Below are 22,222 nucleotides of genomic sequence, written 5' to 3'. Positions count from 1 at the left end.
TCCATCTTAAACTCTAGCTCCAAAACAGTTTTTAGCGGCTCTCGAGCTCATTTAACAATTTTCAATTAAATGTCACCGAGCTTTAAATAAATGCTTTAGCTAATAGTATTGACAATGGGCGAAGAAGGTAAAGGTCTTAAGTAGCCAAAATAACATTGAATTTATTTTGCTATTTTGCCAGGTTAATATGAGACGAACTACGATGGTGGGTTTGATATGTTTACTCGTGATATTGATCACAACAAGCTCGTCTAAACAGTGCAGCAAACCTGTACGCTCCGTAAAAGGAAGTCACCTGACTGGTCACGTGATATCGAACGGAAGCACAGATAGTTTAGGAGACTGTTTGGTCGAATGTACCGCTGACACGCGGTGTAAGAGCATCAATTTCCGCTTTGAAGACTTGCTCTGTGAACTGAACGACGCTGATAGATACACTCACCCGTGGGATTATGGATCTAAAGAAGGACATGGGTACAGTGATTATCCTTATAAGGTAAATTAACGTTTCTTTTTTTTTCTCTGGGTCCTCAGCACACCGTATCGTACAGCAGGTCTTTTGACTGATAGGTGTCAATTAATCTGCTTAAAATTGAGAGTTCATGATACTGATGTCACTTCAAACCAGACTCTGATATTAGTTAAATAAATAAAATAAATGAATTAAAACTGATTTAGAGAGGAATCCACATCAACCTTGGCTCGTTTTCACTCGGGTCCTCTATCCGGGTTATAATTTAGAGTGTTGGTGTTTGTAGAGACGAATCAATTCGTTAATGCAAGAATGAGGGGTGCGCTTCGCGTACTTTGTTCCGGTTGTAACTGCTTTCATAGACATGCAAACCAATTAACATGAAACACTTTATTTAACACAAACAGGAGATATATAAAGAGTTTTACATGACGCCTCTGTGGCTTCAGACACACGCCTCTTTCGTCAATGTCTATCATATCACATCCGCTGACCAGATAACATTCAACGCAGGCTTGACAAAAGACGCGGCTCTTTTAAAGGTTTCCTTGGTGGAAGCTGGTGTCTTGCTAGATGCAACTCCGCTGACCGTTAAAATAACAGTAGCCAATGACCCCAGCATTGGGCAAATATTTGACAGCGATATCATATATGGTGTATCGGACGGAATCAATTTCATTGGATTTGAAGCACCAGACAGAGGAAATTATGCCAAAAACTACCCCTGCTATGGAATTGAAGCCACGCCTGGGGAAACTCTGACAAAAAAGATAAGTTTTAATAAGGTAACTCCTAATCGAGTCGCAAGCTTTTACCCTGATCAGTTTGTCTTCACTCTCAAGCTGGACAAGCCATGGGGCTCGTGTTTTACTACGCATGGCGGAGGCTTCCTGAAGACAGCCGAGTTCACGAAACGATTGATGCCTAGCTTTGGTCTCACTCTGGAGGTTTATAAAATCAATCGTGGAGAAAGAGTTGGCATCAAGTCTATTGAGGTCACTATTCGAAAAACTGGCGACTACTAATTACATTGTGGAATGTTGTAAAAATCAGTCCGTTTCTTTTACCTTAATTTTTAAAGTAATTTTTAAACGATGTCTGCAATTTTGCTAAGTGATTTGTGCTGTGGCACTTTTAACGCATGCCCCTAGTGATTATGCAATGTTTTCAAATAAAGTTTATTCGACATTCTGCAGGTGTGCGGCATAAGCTATGGATCCTGTTCAAGGTGCTTTGGACCCATTTAGCCGATATTTGTTAAATCCCACAACGCGATGGATTTGTTCATGTCAGATATTCATACAAAACACCCTGTTAGATCGCTCTGCGTCCTTTCCTTTTCTCCTCACCCCCATGCCTCCTCCCCACAAGTAGCCGCGTGTAACTCATTGATCCTGGGTAGAACCATCATCTTCATTTTGGGGTCAGTTTCAGTAACATGCAATGTGATAACTGTTACTTTTAACCTTCGCGGACACTCATAAAACACACAACTTGCTGAGGTTAGGTATGGTTTCCTTGCATCGAGTCAGCCGACACATTATGAACTAGTCAATAGACTTTAAGGAGGGCGGCTCTTTGTTTTGGCGCAGAAGTAATTGCATGGAAGTGGCTGAAGCACAAAGTTTCATCTTCCTATCGAATCAATCATTTTAGGCATGCGCGTAAAACTGCACTCCGCATGCAGAAACTGAAACGCAAAGTAAACCCAAGTTCTCGAAACGGTTGCCTAAATTTCTGTTTGTGCAGAAACGGAAAAAAGAAATGCTTTTTTCAACCTGTATAAGCTTCAACTTGAAATATTTTTAAATATGTATCCAATAAGAAGATTGAACCATTGGGAAATAACGTTTTAGAGAAACAAAGAAACGCAAGTCTTTACACCTACGCGGGAGCAGCCAAGATAAGTTGGTTACGTTGTTGTCTACGAATTGAAAGTTGGTTGGATTATTCCCGGGATTATTAAATTCAGCGTTACAATGTGTACATAACCTTACAACGATTGTAAAAATATGAGCCAAAAAGAGTCTGGAAACTCAGTTAAAAGTCCAAGAAGCAACCTAATGACATCACGAGCAGTGGTTGTGTTCATGTTAGCAAGCTCGAGCTTTGTTAAAGACAAACAAAAGAAATGAATAAATGTGGTCATTGAATTTCCTTCGTTTGTGCCCTTGAAGCCTCGCTGCAAAGCTGAATTTTATCATAGCAAAAATGGTCTATTCACTCTATGAAATATGCCTGCAGGGAATCATGGTAACTGTATTCATCAAAACAAATATCCAGTCCACGATGATGTATACAACTACTATGATTCCCTGCTGGCGAGTGTCATAGAACGAATTAAATAACTTAAACATCAAGAGTGCAATTATCATATTTGCGGCATGATGTAGTTCAGTTTTTATCGTAGCTTTTATGATATGGTGGTAATTACGTTAACGTTTTTATTGTTTAATTATTGGAGTTTTTCATCATGCATATACCCAAACTAATATTTATATAACAGCTGATAATGGTCAGCTGATTGGTTTCTCACCGAGATAAACAAATAAATAAGTAAATAAATAAATAAAAAATAAATGAGATTGTTTAAATACATCCAGCTCATTCTACCAATGGTATGAGCACATCGTCTTCTCTTGCCACTAGACAATCCTTTTAATCAATAATAAATAACTGTATGAATAAAAAACCTGACTTTTCAACCAACTGTGAAACTTTTCGATTAATTTACAGATTAATCCTCGCTCTTAGATAGAATTAAGCTGTAGTCTTTTAATCTATCCATATCCTGAATTAACAATGGGATTTAGACTTCAGAATACAAATAACAACCCTATATGAGCATCGTGAATATACAATTGATATTTCACGTGGAAATATATTCAAAAAGTCTGTCTCTTTGACGGGTAAATTAGCATTTTCTTTTGTGTTTCGTGTACACAATTTTCGCTCGATTTACAAGTTTGTCAGCTGAATTAATTGAGAAGGAATAACCCATAAACGCCACAGCTTACGCGATCCAGGTCAGCCAGCGAAGAAACAAAAATAAACAGACCAAAATGGAAGATGAGTCTCAGAAGAAGGCAAGTTCTGAGGAGGAACAGAAAGAAAAGCCAAGCTTCCTTGAACGTTTAAAAATATTCGGATGCACGGTCCAGTTGTTTCACTACAAGGTTTTGTTCTTCGCTTCTTATGGCGCGTTCGGTTGCTTGATGACGTTTTTACCGCTGTATTTCAAGCAGTTAGGTTTGTCCGCCGCCCAAACAGGGCTTCTTGTTGGAATACGTCCTCTTTGCCAAGCAATAGGAGCACCATTTTGGGGAATCCTCGCCGACAAGTACAAGAGAAGAAAAGCAATTCTCCTACTCGGTGCAACTGCTTGGCTGATTAAGAACATGTTAATTCTAGTGGTTCGCCCGAGTCATCAAGTGTGCGTTGCAACCGTTGGCAATGAATCTCATCTTGTCACGAAGAGGAATAGCCTCGTGGACTCACAACAGAAAACCGGCCCTTTAAGCAGCAGGGTACAAACGGCGTTAGCGTCCACAGGTACTCCAGACAAAGAAAAATATTTCATTCAAGTCGACAATGGCGAGCTTTTGGATATATTTTATATCCTTCTTGTGCTTGTTATCATTGGAGAACTGTTTGGCTCCATTCTTCACCCACTCCTGGACGGGTGCACAGTGGACTTCCTAGGCAATGAGAGGAAATCATACGGTCGGTTACGCTTCTGGGGCTCTGTAGGAATGGTGGTAACTAATTTAACTGTTGGCCTGGTCATTAATCACTATACACGCCAATACTGCGGCGAGATACGCAAAAATTATTACATCGCCTTCTACTTCTTCGCCGGTTTTATGGTGGCCACGATTGTCTTCCTATTCTCCGTGAAAATCGTTTACTGCGAGGGGCCAAAACAATCCTTATCCGCAATCAGGGAACTGTTTAATTCTCGCGTAAAATTTTCCTTCTGGTTTGCAGCGATTTCTCTTGGAATAAGCGATGGATTTCAGAGTGACTTCAACTCGTGGTTCCTCGATGACCTTAAAGCAAGCTCCTTCGAGGTTGGCCTTGCTGCAGCTTTACACTTCGTTCTGAGCGCGCTGTCTTATTTTGTCGCAAACTTTGCATTGGAGCGGTTGGGGTACATTATTACAATCGCTGCCGGCCTTGTATTGTATATAGTACTGTTTATTGGCTTTTCATTCGCTCAAAGCCCGTGGGTCGCGATTGTGTTTTATGTAATCATCGGCGGGGTGTTTGCTGTTTTCTGGACGGCATGTGTGGCGTATGTTGGAGCGATGGCATCTCCGCTTGGTTTAGGAGCTGCAGGACAAGGTAAATAAGACTTCCTTTTTATACATCAAAGAAATTATTATTTGTTTACAAGCTGTTTGATAATCATCCCTTTCATATGGAATATAAATAAGCAATTTGTGAACGGATCTCTTAGTTTTATTCATGTTCCGCTTTTGAGCTATTGACATGTTCATATTTTGCGAAAAATCTGTGAGGCAGATTTAATTTGTTTGAAGGTTTAATTATAGCTGGGGTGACACGCGATGATTTTTAGAAAAACCTCATTGAAACTACTTGTGCCCAACCTGCTCTCAAGCACTCGGTCATTCATTTTCGGTTTTTCGCTCACGTTGTATTGTTCAACTATTGCATATGATTTATTAAAGACTTTCGCAAACCACTCGGACTATAGAAAAAACATATCTGGGACTGAACATTTTACAAAAGAGTTACAGCTGGGCTTTTTCACTACCTTAAAACTCTAGTAAATCACGTTAGCTTTCTGTCATTGCTGTGGAGACACATACGGTCTTCAGCAAGTCTAATATTAGTATTACAAAGTATAACACTCAATTTATGGCACGTAGACTTGCCTGAATGTCTCACTCCGGACGCGGATCGCGATTGAAGTCCGGGTTCGAATCCTTTTTTAACTGATACAGTTCTTAGACAATGTACTTTACAATGTAGCGCATTGCTCCACCCGAGAGCTACAACATTGGAGGACAATCTGTAATCTGGACTTTAATCTCATCCGAGGAGGATTAATTAATCAGTATTGACGGTAAAATTTGACAGTTACTTGTGATAATACATTCTTGGTAGTTAGGCTGCCTCAGTGCTCTCATTTCGTCCCGGCCAAGGGACTCTTCAGAGACCTTTCTGCTTGGTAAACTGGTTGAGCAACATTCCCTTGAATCTGTGCGGTTGGGAATCCTTGTACGATATAAGGCGAATTATGCTACCATCATTTTGTTAGCGAACGGGGCTTTGAGTACGATGCTCAACGAGTTTGCCAAGCAGAAAGCGCTGTTAAGAGTCTCTTGGCCAGGACAAAAAGAAAGCATTGCGTCAGACTAGCCATGAGCAATGTATTTATCAGTACTGATGGAATAAACTGGCCTGCTAGCTCCGTCGATTTTTCGGATTAAACAGGAGTGCTACCTTTCCCCACTTTATTTTCTCAGGAATCCTGAACGGCCTGTTTGTGGGAGTAGGAACCGGGGGTGGAACAATACTTGGTGGATTGCTGATCGGAGCTGTAGGGATGCGCGCATCGTACAGACTGTTTGCTGCCTTCCTAGCATTGATCACGTTGTTATTTCTTGGCTTCCAGTGGTCTGGACGACACGAAGATAGCGGTGAACTTGACTCACCGTACAGTGCAGTACCGAATCAAGACGACGAAATAGACGAATAGGCGGGTATTTCTTGCTTAAACTGATTTCCTCGGTAGCTCTTTCGAAACATTTAATACGAACTTACTAAAATTCATATATAGTGGCTGTGAAATTTTGCATCTGTGCATTAGTGAGAGGAACAAGTTGAGTGCATGATGACCAGAGACATATAGGTTTGCATTAGTTACACCTTTTTTAGAAGCTTCACTGGCTTAGATGGGGCTCCTATGCGTCTCATTGCTGTTTTTGTAACATAATTATCGAGGAGACAATTCAAAGGGTAGCTAAAAGCATTATTCATGATGCTACACCTAAACATTACGCGTAGTACGTCCACACTACCCCCCAGAAATTTAAAAGGGCAGCTTTATTTCTACGGTTAGGCCTACCGTCCACACTGATCCGTCAAGAAAACAGAGCTTTTCGTAGACGTTCTTCAAACCGGAGGAATTTGAAAACGCGGCTTTTCGTTTTCGTGCAGAAGGAAAACATCTTGAAAACGGCGCTTTTCGGAAATGATGACTTCATGATAATGGTATGATTTCCCTAACCGAAATTTTCTCAAACACCAATCCAAAATGACCGGTGATTGTTGCGTTTTTAAATTCCCCCGGGGTACTGTGGACCAGGGGCGGATCTGTGTGTCCGTTTTCAAATTTCTCCGACGTATTTAGTCCTAGGCATGAGAAATTAACGATATTTAACGACAGAACACTTTTCTGCGTTGCTGCCTGGAAACAGCCTTCGTTGCAGACGCTACCTACCGCTGATTGCTTGTTATTTACCGGTAAATTTCCTTCTGCGACGCAGGTTAACTGGAAAAATACAACGAAGAATAATTAGTAAACAGTCTTTAGGGAGGCTTTCAGGGCACTCAAAGGAAAGGCAGATTTTTGTACAATTTGACTTTTGAGAGAATCAGTCGTTAGCTTAGGATTCGACTACGCGACAAAACAATTTTGATCCGCAGTGTTTGACATCAATAAATAAATAATTCAAATAAATGAGCGCGACACGGCGATTTAAATTTTATCTTTATTATTCTTTATTATTATTTTGTTTGGTTGGTTGGTTGGTTGGTTGTTTTATTTTTGCCATTTAAAAGTATTTACAAAATATCAATGTTTAAAGAGAGGAAGCCAAAGGAAGCCAATAAGATTGTACTTAGTGTAAGGACCACCTTAGGCTTAACAAAAGAATAAAAATGCTGTCATCGGCACACAAAATGATCATAATTTCTGATAAAAATTAGTTAAGTAAAGCTAAACATGCAAATGCGCAAAAGCAGTGGAGGACAAAAAAAAAGCGAGAAAAAGCTAAAAGCTCCGTGACATTCTCCAGAGAATTGCACTTTTATCCATCTAAAAATTATTCATTAATTCACAGGCGACTATTTGAATATTTGAAAGCAGGAATTCTCGCGGGTATTAGCACATGGTCTGATATGGGGCAACAAAACGCCCAAGCCAAAAAGGTTCATTAAGTTTAATTCAGAGGTGAACCCAGCAATACCAGAAGCATTTTGAATTTCAGTACTGAGAGAATTTTAATTTGAGGTCTTGACTTTCCTTAAATTTGTTCTACAATAGGGCAAACAGAAGGAATTCTTAGTTCTAGAATTGTATGTCATTGAAACTTTCAGGAAGAAGACGATTGGATAACCCAAAGTCAGTGAAAGCACAGGGTTCGTTTAAAAGAAGCTTTGAACTCGGCCCACATCCAGGCTCAAGTGTACTGCCTGCGACGACACAAATCAGTCGTGGCAAACTGCAAAACGCTGACAACGCTCACTGGCATGGAAAGAACAACTTCTACAACGGCAACGATGGCAACCTTCCAAATTGTCTTCTTGGTCCTTTTAGCCTCCACTGAACGAGCTGTTTCTGTGTTAGTCACTGTCCCTTCCTCGTCTCGTAAAATGGCCCAACGGACACCGCGCTCGCTCTGCCACAGCAATTCTTCTCGACTGGTCGCGCGCTGCTTGGAAAATCTCTCCACGGCAGTAGAAATTAACCAGCGTGGGAACAAGCTCAGTGAGCATCCCGCAGATAATCCAAAGTTTTGGCAAGTCCTTATTAGCGAGCGTAAAGAAAAAGGAACTGAGCGTGAAGCCGAATACCCAGACGATTATGATTGAGATGCAGCTTCGCTTTACTGTAACAACACTGTAGTAGCGCAAAGGGTCAATGACAGCGATGTATCGCTCGATGCTCATTACACTTAAGGTGTGCATGATTATCATTGCGCTGGACATGGCAAAGAAGCTTTCCAGCTGCTGTAGATGCTCTTCTCTGTATTGCCACGAAACAAAGTTAGTTAACATGATCTAAAGAGGATTCACTGCTATGCCGACGAAGAGATCGATGGCGGATAAAGATGCCAGCAGATAATAACATGGCTGGCGAAGTGACGGGCCTCTTGATAATAGTCATTAGCACAATGAAATTTCCCGTGCGATTACAGCCGCTAGTCCAGAAACTGAATTGATAATTCCCAGGATTATAGCCGCAATAGGCGATATCTCTCCCGCGCAATGCAGTTGTTCTACCATCTCTAGTTCTATAATACCTGGCGATTTTGAAACGTTAACAGGTCCGGGTGTTTCCCCAATGGATCCGAATCCTTATTGCAGTTTGAATCACATCTATTGTTAGCAATTATGTGACATAGAATATGTTGGCACTCGTTTATTGGAAACTAGAGTAAAAGGAGCTACGTCATAGCAGTGAATCCTCTTTAGATCAGTCATGTTAACTAGCTTTGTTTCGTGGCAATACAGAGAAGAGCATCTACTGCAGCTGGAAAGCTTCTTTGCCATGTCCAGCGCAATGATAATCAAACAAATATTAAATAAATATAAACATTGACACAGCCTCTTTAATTAAATAATACAATTGGAAAACTGTGCACGTGGTGTGCATGTACAATGCTTATTAAGCGTATTACGCACGCTTGCATCTGCCAAGTATTAACCACTAAGTTGATTAAACCAGCACAAACCAGTGCGATGACATAACTGTTCTTAAAGTGCTTAACCAACTAGCATAAACGTTCAATTTGGATCTGAAAGAATTAAAAGGCTTGTGCCTTCGTGTGATTGAACTATCTTTCTTGGTGTTCTGAAGTGACATGTGGCACTAAAGCATGTATTTTCATCTCATTACGTTGATCTATCCCATAACCCATCCAAATAATTGAAATCTTTCACTTTTAATGTTTTATTGCGCTCGCCCTGAGTACAGGGTATGAAATCATTTTATATTGTATAGGCTGTTCTCTTGATGCTCCAATCAGATTGGACAACTTCCTTCTCGTCTGGGAAGCTTGCAAAGCATATAGGGATATGAGTCGCTTGGCCGTGTATACTTCGTTACTCCGATAATTGAATCAACCATAGTTAATAGAGGGGACTGGTTATGAAGCCCGGCAAACATCAAAGGAGCAAACAAAGACGCCAAGATTTATGTTGGATGCTGACTCGAGAATTCTAGGTTTAATTTGACGAGGAACGACACTTTTTTGTTCAAAATAGGACGCCTTGTATTGAATAGCAAGTGACTTACTTTGGCAAAAAATTAAAAGCTTGGAGACACAAAATGTTTCATGTTCTTCACTTTTTACAATCTCATATGGTTTTTGGAGTTATAAGTTTCTTTTCGTGAATATTCAATGCCATCTCCAGTGACAAACGTTGCCCGACTTCAATGCCTTTCTTGTTAACAATGCAGTTGACATCAGGACAGTACAGTTTTTCCCACCTGCTGAATCCTGATTGATCACTTCAAATTTCAGGCACATCGGCCTTATGCAAGGCTTGTAGCTGCCCCTATAAAAAAAAGCACTTTTTCTCAGCTTAGATGATCACGTCCATTAGTAGGGACGTTCGGAACGCCGAACCGGTGGTCTCTTGCCCTCACCTTTGCTCACCTGTCAACTACGAGGATACAAATTTTACGAACACTCCCTAAAGAGTGCTTTTCAGTGACAATGATACATATAAATTTTAAAGTCAACATAAGTTAAGGACTAATTCCTCGCTGCTTTCCCCTCAAGTCGATCTTAGGCTTTTATTGCCACAATTTCTTCTTTTATATAATCTTTATCTTTAATTAATTTTTAGTGTCTGCTTTTAATTTACTTATATTCTACTTTTATCGCACCTTTTAGAAACGCCATCATTTTAATTTACGTTTAAAAGTAGAAACAGAGCTACAGAGGTTAACCCTGAAAGTTGTTTAAACTGTTCCATGAACTGACTGATGCATGGTTAATAGAGTGTCCACTGTTCAGATCTGGATTTGAATAAAGGGATGTACAAGGGATTGAATTTTTAGTGCTCAAAACCTGTCTCTCTCTCCTCTGTTACTCTTTCTTGTTTTGAGAACTGGTGTCGGGTTGAACTTTGAGTTAATTACGCCAGCCCTGACGCAGAAGAGAAGCTTTGCAATCTCATAGCAGCTTGTTTCTCCTTGTCACATAATTTGTCCTTAATTTGCACTTCCTCTGTGCGCACAACATCAGTGCCTCCTGGGTTAGTGCTCTGGCGATTGCAGCCCCAACACGGACCATTTTGAAAGATTCGTTTTAACGCCTGTTTAAATTCTCTTGTTCTTAAAAAGTAGATCCAGGGATTTACCGCTGAACTAGCGAAAGCCAGCGTATCTACCCAGAACCACATGATGAAGTCAATATGGATTTTTAAACACTCGTCTGACGTCAGAGATTGAACAAAAGACAGAATGCAGGATGGGAGCCACATTAAAAAGCATGCCCCTATAACGACAGCCGCTGTCCATGCGGCCTTGCGGTTTTTCAGGGTTCTGATCGCTTCACGTAGGTTCGCAATATGTTCACATGCTATCCTTCGCGCCTGTGCCCTGGCCGTCCTGTAAATGCGAAAATAACAAAAAGAGATTCCTGATAAAGGGATGATAAAAACGATAGTGTAGGAAACCATCCACATTGTGGGAAGCGCGTTGAACTGATCTGTGATAAACAGACGCGGTAAAGGTATAAGGAAAGAGAATATCCATACGAGACCAATTAAACGTAAGCATCTTTCAGTAGTGACATAACTTTCGTATCGAAACACGGTTACAATGGCTAGATATCGATCGACGCTTACACCACATAGACTGTACGTTGTAGCTGTAAGAGTTTGCAACGTCATTACTTCTGCCACTACCGCCAATGGATGGGAACTGTCCTGGATAACCAGCCCCGCTTTCACAGCATACAGCGGGTTCATGATTAAACCCACGGAGAAATCGGCGATCGCAAGTGATGCGATCAGATAATTAGAGTTTGTTCTTAAACCAGGCGTCCTGTAAATTGCTAGAAGTATCATCGCATTGCCGAAGATTGCCAATACGCTTAGAAGAGCATTTAAAATACTAACAGGTAGCAGCAGATTCGTCGTGGAATTAGAACTAAAACCGCAAATTTGATCCATTTATACGTACATTCCTGCGTTGGAATATGGGATTATTCAGTGATTTACACTCTTTCTATCTCGTCAACCGTGCAATAGAAAGGCTTTCGGTACTGAAAGTTAAAAATATACCATAAGCTTTGATTTTTGATTTTCAATCACGTCTTTTTCTCTACAGCTGGTAATCGTGATTGACGTTTTCGCTACGACGTTTTATATCTCGACAGATTTGTTGATCAATTTATTAGGCATGTGTCAACATGGATCCAAGAATAAAGCTACTAGCAGTTGATTTAGATAAATCAAGAGATAAGAGAACTCAGACCTTAAAGTTTGATCAAGCGAGCGTTTACTATGAAAGACAAAACGTTTCTCTTCAAGACTTCATTTGAAATTCAGTCCTCCTCGATTTCGATCGAATGGCGGTTTGAGATCGTGTTTCAACCATTAATTATATACATACCAAATCTAAGCATGTCCGACGCTTTTAGTCACTTAGATATAAACAGTATAATTTACATATGATAAATTTGTTTGCCCATGTCGTGTTCCAAACTTAAGATAATTTTGCGTCGCAAATTGGAATTACTTCCTAGTGAAATCAAGAAACTACATCTCTTTTATCACACAGATATTTTATTAAATGTCAAAGATCGAGTAAATCGGAAATTTTTAAAAACTTCTGTCAATAGTCTTACAGCAGTTATCTCGCTAATGATGGATTTGCGCACATCCTTCTGTTTGTATTGTAAATTGTCAATAGCCAGCAGGTAATACGTGTCTACTCCCACGACTTAAGCTGGATTTCCTCTGTCGTGTTATTTTACGCACGTCAACAAACGTGTGGTTCACCGTTTTCCGCAGATATAAGCCGTCCATACATTTGCTCTGATCTGTTTTATTTGACTCGCGTAAAAATCCCCGAGGGGACTCTCATTTGAAAAGGTCGAGGATGTTCGTCGTCTCGCACAGGGGGTGTAAATCAAGTATTCTGGTCCCACGTAGGGTGTTCATGACGAAACGTCATTATATTTACCTATCTAGGTGTCTCTTAGGGTGCACTTTTTTCCGTTTTTTAGGTGATTCCTCAGAATTGCGTTGCGCATCCCTACTGTGCACGATTTTCGCGTCATTAGCGCGCGCTGAGGGGCGCGTGCACATTCACAGCATATACAAAATGGTGGCTTTTTCTAAACGGCTTCGCTTGCGAGAGACAAGTCATCGCTTTTTCCTCGGAAACGAGTACCGGGACCTAACGATTTTTTAATTTAGTTTGAATACAGAGATCACCTTTTTTCTACACAGTGAATATGGACCAATTTTTATTGCAGAGTGAAAAATTATCACGGAAAATGAGAGCATGGCTAGCACTCGTAAAAGATAATAGGCTGATTTAGCAACAGGACGGGAACGTCAGATGACGACTGCAGGTCGCGCGGAATAACCTGGATTCTGTTCTAATTTGACCATATTTGGGTATTTGTACTGCGCGCGCCGTCGTCAAGTGACGTTCCCGTCTTCTTGCTAAATCAGCCTAATTATATGGCCCCAGAACACTGCGTGCCTGGAACATATTGTATCCCTGTCGACTAAATATGAGTGCCCTTATCATGAAACGCACATCAAATTGCTCCTTAACACTTATGTAATACATCCATTGTTGTATTTCTCGCTTAACTTTCTCTCTATTTTTCTGCTCTCTTAAAGCGTAAGGTGAATGGTTCAAATATAAACGTTTCTGAAAGCAGATAATTTCAGGAATTATGGGGTTTATTGAAGGTCCTCCTGCTCCTAAACGAATATGGGGACCCCCCCCCTCTTTTATTTCAAATTTTAAGTTCTCTTGATATAAGCAGCCAACAAGTAAAGTTTGAAAGAAAATCTATTGTGAGTTCTATTTCGGTGGAATTGCCACTCCTTCCTGAACAGCGGCTGGTAATCGAGACTACTCCGTATTAAGTACAGTGGTATATTTTAGGGGTCAAATAAAGCTCAAGCCACGCCTGCATTAGAATCCTTTGGGGGTTTAATTAATATCTTCCGATGAGCATGCCCGACCTTTTAATATGGGAGTTCCCAACCCGGGTGAAAATCCCTCGCGATGCGGCGCGTGAAATAACGCAACGGTGAAGCGTGAGTCTGACGCACTGAAGGATCAATTGCCCACGCTTAGCTCATAAATCCGAATTCCAGGAAAAAAATTGATCTATAATTCTAATTGTCTACTTGACTTCTTTGAATCTTGAAAATCGTGCCGAATTTATTGTTTGATTGGTCCGTGAACTCTGTTCTTCGGAAAGTAGAGCTGCTATCGGGCATCCCTGACAATGCTGAGAAACCATCAGGACATCTTCAGAACAACTCAGCACTCTGAAAATGAAAGTCTTACGCAAAGGGCCCAGAGAAATTCTGCAGGTCGGCTTACTCTATTTTCTTTTCTTTTCTTTTCTTTTCTTTTCTTTTGCTTTTTGTTTTTGTTTTTGTTTTGTTTTTTTCAGTGGAACCCAGCCTTACGGTCACCTCGTTAATATGGTCACCTCGTTATTACGGCTACTTTTTTTTGTCCTGGCGAAACGCCCATACATTTTCTAATAAGAAAACTCCGTTCATACGGCCAACGGCCACACTCTAAAATTCCAACCTGTTTAGTCCCATATAATCTTACCCCGATTATACGGCCACTCGAACCAGTTACGTTCATCTTTCCAATGTTGACATTGTATGACTGATTGAATTTTCATTTTTTTTTAATTATAACTGCATTTGCGATGCTTATAGATGAACAGTTGTTTAGAATTCTTAGAAGTGCCATTGTGATTAAAAGACGTCACTCAGTTTACACAAGTCATGAAATTTGACCCTACCCCATTACTGCGGTCAAATTTCCATGGCCCATTGGCAACCGTATAAACGGGGTTCCACTGCATGTCGTTTACCTTTTTTTTGGGGGGGGGGGGGCGCCCAAAGATCACGTGGCGGGAGACTGTTAGAAAGGACTGAAGCGTATGGGAAAGACCAGGAGCAGCATTCAAATCAGGGGCATCAGTGAGAGATTGAGTGACCTTTTGAGAGATGGAATGGGGTAACGGACTGCACAGATGGCAACCTACAAGTTTAAAGACAAAACTTTGTTTAAAAGCCTACACGCGCTGAACGAAGCCCACGTATAGTAAGCGGCCTCCGTAAAGTGAGCGAGCACACATGCGCAAATGAAGCAAACGAGCGCCGAATTGTTCGCAATTTCACACGTAGATACGAAACACACGAGCAGAGCAGCCAATATTTTCCTTAATATTTTCCCTTTTCTCAATCGCACACCACCCAGAATAATCATTTTAGTCGATTTGTGAGGCGGAGCGCTAATTCACTCGATGTGCTGATTGGCCGGCGTCTTACTCATAAATAGGTCACGCACACAGCAGTATTCAAAGCTTATATTACAGTAGTCTCCTCCGCGGCCGTTTTTTGGAATGTCACGCAACGCTCCCCCCAAAGAAACCTTGCGCTGCGTGACATCCCAAAAAAAGGCTGCGGAGGAGACTAATATTGCAGATATCATTCCCAATTTCCAATAATTACCGCTCTGAAATATCCTTTGTTGAATCTCTTCACTGAAGCTATGCTCATTTTTTTCCTTTTCGATTTAACGGCTTTTTTAACCGGTTTCAAGTTTCTTGAAAATCGAGATTCGACGTGTCACGAGCAGTGTAACGCATAAGTCATCCCAGTCTCAAACTTCTCGCTAAACTGAGCCCGCGGATTATTCGATAGAGTCCTAAAGTGATGACGTCACAAAAATAAAAATTTTGAAATTATGGGATATGATGTCATATTCTTATAGAGGATCCTAAAAGATGCCCTCATCCCAAAAATTAGCTCTGAATTGCAATTTCCGATAGAGATATAAGGGATCAAAGTTTGATGGCATCCCATACCAACCCTTCAAAATTTGTCTCAGTTCCTTCAGTTTAGAACTGACTCAAAATTAGAGAGATTTATATGGGGCAGTACCAAATTTTCATCCTTTATATTTCGGCTGGGAATTACAATTAAGAGGTAATTTTAGGCAAGGACCCTTTTTTAAGGACGCTCTATTCGAACATAAACACGCAAGGCGTGCAAGAGTTATTTTTTTGTGACTTAAAAGCCCTGGAGGTAGCAGTACTCGGTGGACTCTTAACAGTTATGATAAGGGTAACTCATTCACGTACACTGGTCCCGGATTCCAGTCAATGGCATTATAGAGTTTAATGTTTTTGTACAACCTTTGATGATTGTTGTCCCTAAATATTTCACAACGATTCTTCAAAACAACTTTTTTCCTTCTTTTTCTCCTTTTTAGCTGATATCCCAACGAAATACTTAATAAAACAGACGTGCTCTTTTCGAATACTACTTTGTCTGAACTTGTTAAGTATCGACGACCTTGGAACAGCCCCAGTACTCTGTCAAATAAGCATCTTATCTTTCTATTTTTCTGTAAGTTTGGAACAGATTCTTGAAGGTTCTCGACATCTAAGCTTACGTCTTTCAGTCGTCCCTTTACATCATCCGCTACACACGAAAATACAATATTTCGATCTTACACCTTTTAACTCATTTGCAGAGCATCTTGTTCCCTCTAAATAATTATTGTAGTCGACCGAGGACGTGAGCTTAAAATCCCTAGCGTTTGCGCACAATCCTTCACTTGTTTCACATTTAGGAAAGACTGCTCTTTCTCTAAATTTCAATAAACTAACGCTTCGAATCTTTGTTGATACCTCTTTGCACGCATACTCAGTTTGAACAACAGCATCTGCAGCTTTACCAATATCCACGTCTCTCTGATCTACAATTGTTTCTCTGCCATCCTCTTTCTTTCATGCGACTACCATAGCAAACATCTTGCATGACACCGCACCTACCATACGAAATATTCCCAACCAACCTCGGGATAACGTACACGTTGGCCATGACCAGATTTCTTACCATTTCTGCAACAGTTTGTAATAACCACAGAAGTAACTTCATGATAACACAGATGAGTACTTTCTACAATTTTCACTTCGGTCGGCAAAATCAGCCCGTCTAACACGAACGCTAAAATCGCAATTTAGTGTTGGGCATTTTGCTGACAGCATGTGCGTTGTAAGCAGCTGAGCGTCACACAAAATACTTTTCATATGTAATTCTCCCTAGATATAACAATGTAAAATGTAAAATCTCCAGATTAATATAGATACCATCCTATTTTCTAAGAGGCAATTTGATTCGTTATTTGATACAACCCACACTGTGATTGGCGGGACGCACACAGGCTTGACTCCCTCACTCACTGACCACATAGCCCTTCCAGCCCCAAAGAGAAATTTGTGCGTAGAAATACTTAAGTTAAGAGAAACCTTTCCTCATTTTATACGAGTCATAAGTTTACCTCTTACAGAACGCAACAACACTACTTCGCCAAAAATAGCAAGAAGGAGAAATAACCTCTCTGGCACTTTAAGTCTGATTAAATCTGATTTGGCGTCCGTAGTCTTCAAAGAACATTTGAACAGTTTTCATTTTTTTTTTTACCTTTAAAAAAAGATCTCGGACTGAAACGAATGTCATAAAATGCCCATGAATTAAAAATATTATACTGCTGCTGCAGACACACAAAAACTGTCCAAAGATGTTAGCTTCTCTTTGTTTAATACTCTGGAAACAAGAGGCGATAAGTTGTCAGCTCTAATTGGATTTACTCCCATGTAAAAAACAAAAGTGTTAAGTTACCATTTGTAACTAAAAATAGCAACATCTCGTTTTGTTTGTTTAAACATTTCATGGGAACAAGTCGTGACGATTCGTCAGCTCTAATTGAATTTACTCCCTTGTGAAAAACAAAAGTGTCAAATTACCCTTTGTAACTAAAAGATAAAAATATCTCGTCATATTTTCATACAAAAAGAACAAAACAACCGTTACCTGCATTTACAATTGTAAACTTTAGAACTGTTTCAAATCTAAATAGTCTCGTCTTCTCTAAAACATGTCCTAAGAACTAGAAGCGGCGATTCGTGACCTCTTATTGAATTTACTCCTTGTGAAAAACAAAAGTATCAAGTTACCCTTTGTAACTGAAAATAAAAATATCTCGTGCCATCTGCATACTACTAACTCATGAACTGCTTCAAAACTCAAGACTCATCTCGTTCATATATAACTAGCTAGACACCATTACATTGAAAATTACGCACTCTAAAACAACCCAATATATGTATGTAACTGTCACCCTCCCCTCCAAAGGACCTCCAAACCGGACTGAAAATCACAAACCGGCAGAATACGCGTCAGTCTTTATTTTTCAATTAGCAAAGTCCTTGTGTTTAATACAATAAAACGCTCAAGACTTCATATACAGTGTACCTCACTAAAGTTATCTTGAACAAAAACAATTTTCTTTTTCTTCTACTACAATTCGTGTTGGCGAAAACTGAAAACCCTGATAACATTGAAGAGAAACGATTTTAAAACGTATCTTCTCATTCCAGTAGTAAACAATAACCATTATAATTGTAAAATCGTCACAGAATAATATCTTTTTGTTCTGTTAACCAAATTAATCGTAGTCTCTTCGCTTTTCACATTGAAACTCATCAATTGATGCTGAAACTAACGACACGCCCGGAACACTCATTACGAACTCTGCAGCAATATTTAGGTTTCAATACAACAAGCAAACGATTTGAACCTGGTCGCAACCTCTTCACATTCCCAGTAGTGTATTCCGCCCCCCGCCCCCCCCCTAAAATACAATTGTTCCTATCATAGAAACCACATCAACTTTTTTTTTAATTCACATCTTAAACCTAGTAGTAGAGCGGCTTAGACTCATTTAATTCAAAACCTTATCTAATGGGAAAAGCTCATCCTTCATCGCATGCTCGTAGTTATATGCCAAACACTATGTTTCTTTGACTGATTATCCAGTTGCAAATGATTATCAAGCCCGCCCACAAATCCTCAGCCTAACCCACAGAAGATGTCGAAGTAAGCCCAATTTATGAAGACTTCTTCCTCTTTTACAGAAGAATAAATATGGCCGTTCTGAACGGTATCGGGATCAAATCTTCTCACATACCATTTACCTTTACAACAAGAAATTTGATTGGCTGTTTATAGTAGATCAATCTGATTGGTGTGACATACATACATCTCTCACTCACTCACTCACTCACTCACTCACCCACTGACCCGTTCATAACATACCCGACGCGCCGACTAAGAGGTATTTTTTTTACAAAAAATAACTCAAAAATGGCGCCAAATCCCATAATTTCTCAAATTTATTTTTTTGTGACGACACACTTTAGGACTCTATTTGATGAGCAAAGACTCAGTTGTGTTGAGAAGAAAACAGCTCGCGTTCGGTGAGCGTTTAACTTGAGTAATTTAGAAACCCATTCAGTGAAAGATGACCAATTTTCAGGGAATTCTGGCGTTTTTGAAGGCTGAAATTGCAACGAATTCAACTCGTAGGGAGCCAAAAACTATGCACTTTGAATGACCGCGTGTGAGGCCGTCAAGTTGCGGTCGAGGACCGAAGATTTTAACATCAACAAGCAGGAGCAGCCTAAAGGGAAATTTCCATGGTTCGTATGAATTGAAAGGTCAGTGTAGACAGTGGATTCTCATAGCTGTTTGTAAGGGGTGTCTGGAAAACCCGAATAGCGAATAGCGAATAGTCGCGAATAGCGAATAGCGAATAGTCTCGAATAGTGCGAATAGTGGCCAACAATCGCGAAAAGTGGCGAATTGTGACGAATAGTCGTCAATAGTCACCGCTTTAGGTCTAATATCCTGCGTTAATTAATTATCCAAATGAGCAACAGAATTTCAGTGAATTTATTACCTTTTCTTCTCCGGACTCAGGCTCGGGCTGTCCATCGCCGTCATTAAGAAAACAGAAAACACAAGGATAACCCAATAAAGACGTATTTACGCTTTTGGAGCGGTTAAAACAGAAGAAACTATCTTTAGAAACACCTTTTGTCCTGATAAGCGTCTGTGCTTTCTAGCGGGAAAATCCCATCCTACGTTGCTGCGAGGTTGACTGCGAGATACTGGGTACCCTATCTGCTACGATTTGCCACTAATTTGCCACTATTTGCCACTATTCGCCACTATTCGAGACTGTGCGCCACTATTCGCACTATTCGAGACTATTCGTACTATTCGCTATTCGCTATTCGGGACTATTCGCTATTCGCGACTATTCGCTATTCGCTATTCGGGTTTTCCAGACACCCGTTTGTAAGGTCTTTTAGAGTGAAACGGCCAGGATTGCGTAGCGTTGCGTGACAGAGAGATGAACAGAACTGAACTGGACAGGCTGGACTAAACTTTGCTTAGCTCCAAAACCCTTTCTAGTTGAAAGTTAACATTGCGACAGATGACGTTCTTAGATCCGAGACCGTGGAGTTCGAATACCGGAATTTTTCGGTGATTGATATAATTCAGGGGCACCCAACGGATCGTTTCGTTAAATTACCTGTTCTGTTGAATCCCGGCCTATTTTAAAGAGAGTTGTCCCTGTTGTTTTCGGATTGATAATAAAAATTTCGTTTTTGGTACCGAAAAAAGATCGGCTATGATTCTTGGAAAAGCACTTTTATAAGAGCTAAGGTTTTCAGGGAATGGACATAAAAGCCTTGATATTAAAATTTGACAAGACTAAAGTTCCCCTAGAATAATCGAACAGATAAAATAATTTTTATCGCGCGACCTAAAATTAACTCAAGCTGGTTAAAAACAGAGCAGATAGCCTAAAGCAGTCAAAGCAGCGTTATGAGAAACAAACACATCAGGTCGTTGGTACCCCCGTAATTTACCATGAGTGAGTTGAGAGTGTGTGACAGGATTTTTGTTATGGGTCACGAAAGGACGAGGCTTCTAATTGCTGGCCACATACGTGACAGGCTCTGTTTTCGCTGTCCACACTAATAGCTACTAATATGATGATGTTCCGTTTTCAATTGCTACACTTTGGACCGCGTTTTCAAATGAACGCGTTTATAGGGAAAACGATGAGTTTCTCTCATATCGTACTATTGTGGACGGTGACTAGGCGAAAACGCATCGAAACGTAGTCTAAAACGAGGCTCTTTACACGGGGGTTCTATAATAGAAAATGAAACCCGGAAGTGACTTATAAGACATTGGTTTAGTTAGCATATGTCGAACTTTGATAGTGATAATAATTGTATGTTAAAAATAACTAGTGTTGGATATTGTAGGGGTTTTTGGTGCCTAGTTTAAGCAAAATTAAGCTGATCATGGTTTGTTGTAGGGTAAGAGTTTCAGTGACCAGTTACACACCCCTACCCAAAGATTTACAGAGTACCCCCCCCCCACTCGACCTCAGCCTTAGCATGTGGCTGAAACACAAAGAACAGTCGCTGTAGTGCTGTCTTTATGAGTAGTTCTTACTAGTATCATTACAGAAGAGCTAAGTTCACCCGCGGGTGGACTCCCATATAAAATGGACGAGGGTGCTCGACGGAACCTTTGAAAAGAACCTCTAAGAGCTACCATGATTTTGTGGGTGTGGCTCAATTTTTTTTCCACCTCTAAGAGGTACTAATTTTGAGACAAAATTAAAAGTTAGTTGATTGTCAAATATCTCCTGTCATTTTTTTTTCGGCTTAATACCCTCAAAGGTACGGCAAAAGCTCCCACTGTGGACATTTTGATGCTGAACACCTTTAGAGATACCAAAACCGCTTTTTTTAATTTAACCCCTAAAAGGTACGACGAGCAACCCCGTCCCTTTTATACGGTAGTGCCACTCCCGGGTAAGTTCATCCTTAATAGCAGACGCTAAATAAATGCCCACACATTGATTAATACAGCAAACACTTATTTTATTGAAAAATTCATGATGATAAAAATAAATACGAGGTTTGATGTTGAATCTAACAAAGGGAAGTGTGTATCAAGTTATCTACTTCGTTGGTCTGATATGATCATATTTCTTCGATAACCGGAGATAACGTTTCATTGCAGTTGTTATACACAGTAAATCTGACAGCTTTAGTCCAGCTCTCCCAAAATATTTCACTTTTGTTTGCTGATCTGACACCCGTAGGAACTATTCACCAACACTGAAACTAACACGTGTACAGGAAATTTTAAAAATGTCCTCCTTGATTTTGACAGGAAAGGGAAAAAAAGAAGCTAAAAAGATTCATATGTCGGAAAAGTTTAAAAAATATCAAACGAATCTCAACCTAGCATATGCAAACTCAGAATATAATCCACGCTTGTCAATACACACTAAATAATTACTTCCCCATAACTATTACGCCTTTAAATATATATCCAATGAACTCAAATATCTAACCCACGAACAAACAAGGGCTCTCGCCATAAAAATGTGCAAATTATATGAAATACTTACTGCATGCTTAGTTCTTAAAGGAGCTGCGTCACGGTTTGCGCATCTTGAAAAGTTAAGCCTAAATTTTTCAAGTTCGTCGTTTGTAATCCGTGTTAAGCTTCTCCATCCGTAACCATCCTTGTTCCTTTATGGTTTATTATTATCTCTTTGGTGTTTTTCTATCTTATTTAACTACTATTTTCAGGTTTCCT

General features: G+C 40.1%; 3 protein-coding genes and 1 pseudogene across 5 annotated transcripts in view; 2 read left to right on the top strand and 2 right to left on the bottom strand.

Annotated features, from left to right (window-relative positions):
- Positions 1-2,749, top strand: part of LOC145493006 (uncharacterized) — a 37,917-nt gene extending 35,168 nt beyond the window's left edge. For all 3 annotated transcript variants that reach the window (XM_081472412.1, XM_081472411.1, XM_081472410.1), the window contains 2 exons: positions 182-496; positions 880-2,749. In XM_081472412.1, coding sequence (XP_081328538.1) covers positions 188-496; positions 880-1,497 — 927 coding nt within the window. In that variant the 5' untranslated portion in view covers positions 182-187 and the 3' untranslated portion in view covers positions 1,498-2,749. The remainder of the gene's footprint in view (positions 1-181; positions 497-879) is intronic.
- Positions 2,750-3,048: 299 nt separating this feature from the next.
- LOC145492704 (major facilitator superfamily domain-containing protein 6-like) lies at positions 3,049-7,912 on the top strand. The gene is made up of 2 exons (XM_081472104.1): positions 3,049-4,816; positions 5,965-7,912. The coding sequence occupies exons 1-2, from the start codon at positions 3,535-3,537 to the stop codon at positions 6,195-6,197; spliced, it is 1,515 nt and encodes a 504-aa protein (XP_081328230.1). The 5' UTR covers positions 3,049-3,534; the 3' UTR covers positions 6,198-7,912.
- On the bottom strand, positions 7,846-8,728 carry LOC145493608 (trace amine-associated receptor 9-like; annotated as a pseudogene).
- Positions 8,729-10,588: 1,860 nt separating this feature from the next.
- On the bottom strand, positions 10,589-12,041 carry LOC145492705 (histamine H2 receptor-like). Its single transcript, XM_081472105.1, has one exon. The coding sequence runs from the start codon at positions 11,627-11,629 to the stop codon at positions 10,589-10,591; it is 1,041 nt and encodes a 346-aa protein (XP_081328231.1). The 5' UTR covers positions 11,630-12,041.
- Positions 12,042-22,222: the final 10,181 nt, after the last annotated feature.

Source organism: Orbicella franksi, chromosome 7 (genome assembly GCF_964199315.1).
Source record: "Orbicella franksi chromosome 7, jaOrbFran1.1, whole genome shotgun sequence".
Taxonomy (NCBI): Eukaryota; Metazoa; Cnidaria; class Anthozoa; order Scleractinia; family Merulinidae; genus Orbicella; species Orbicella franksi.
The sequence above is the reverse complement of the archived record's forward strand: the minus strand, read 5'-3'. Positions and strand labels throughout refer to the sequence as shown.

Bases quoted from the DNA above. Each gene is read 5' to 3' on its own strand.
- LOC145492705 (XM_081472105.1), bottom strand. From the start codon at position 11,629: ATGGATCAAATTTGCGGTTTTAGTTCTAATTCCACGACGAATCTGCTG.
- LOC145492704 (XM_081472104.1), top strand. From the start codon at position 3,535: ATGGAAGATGAGTCTCAGAAGAAGGCAAGTTCTGAGGAGGAACAGAAA. The intron at 4,817-5,964 runs GTAAATAAGACT...TTATTTTCTCAG, and splicing joins TTTAGGAGCTGCAGGACAAG to GAATCCTGAACGGCCTGTTT.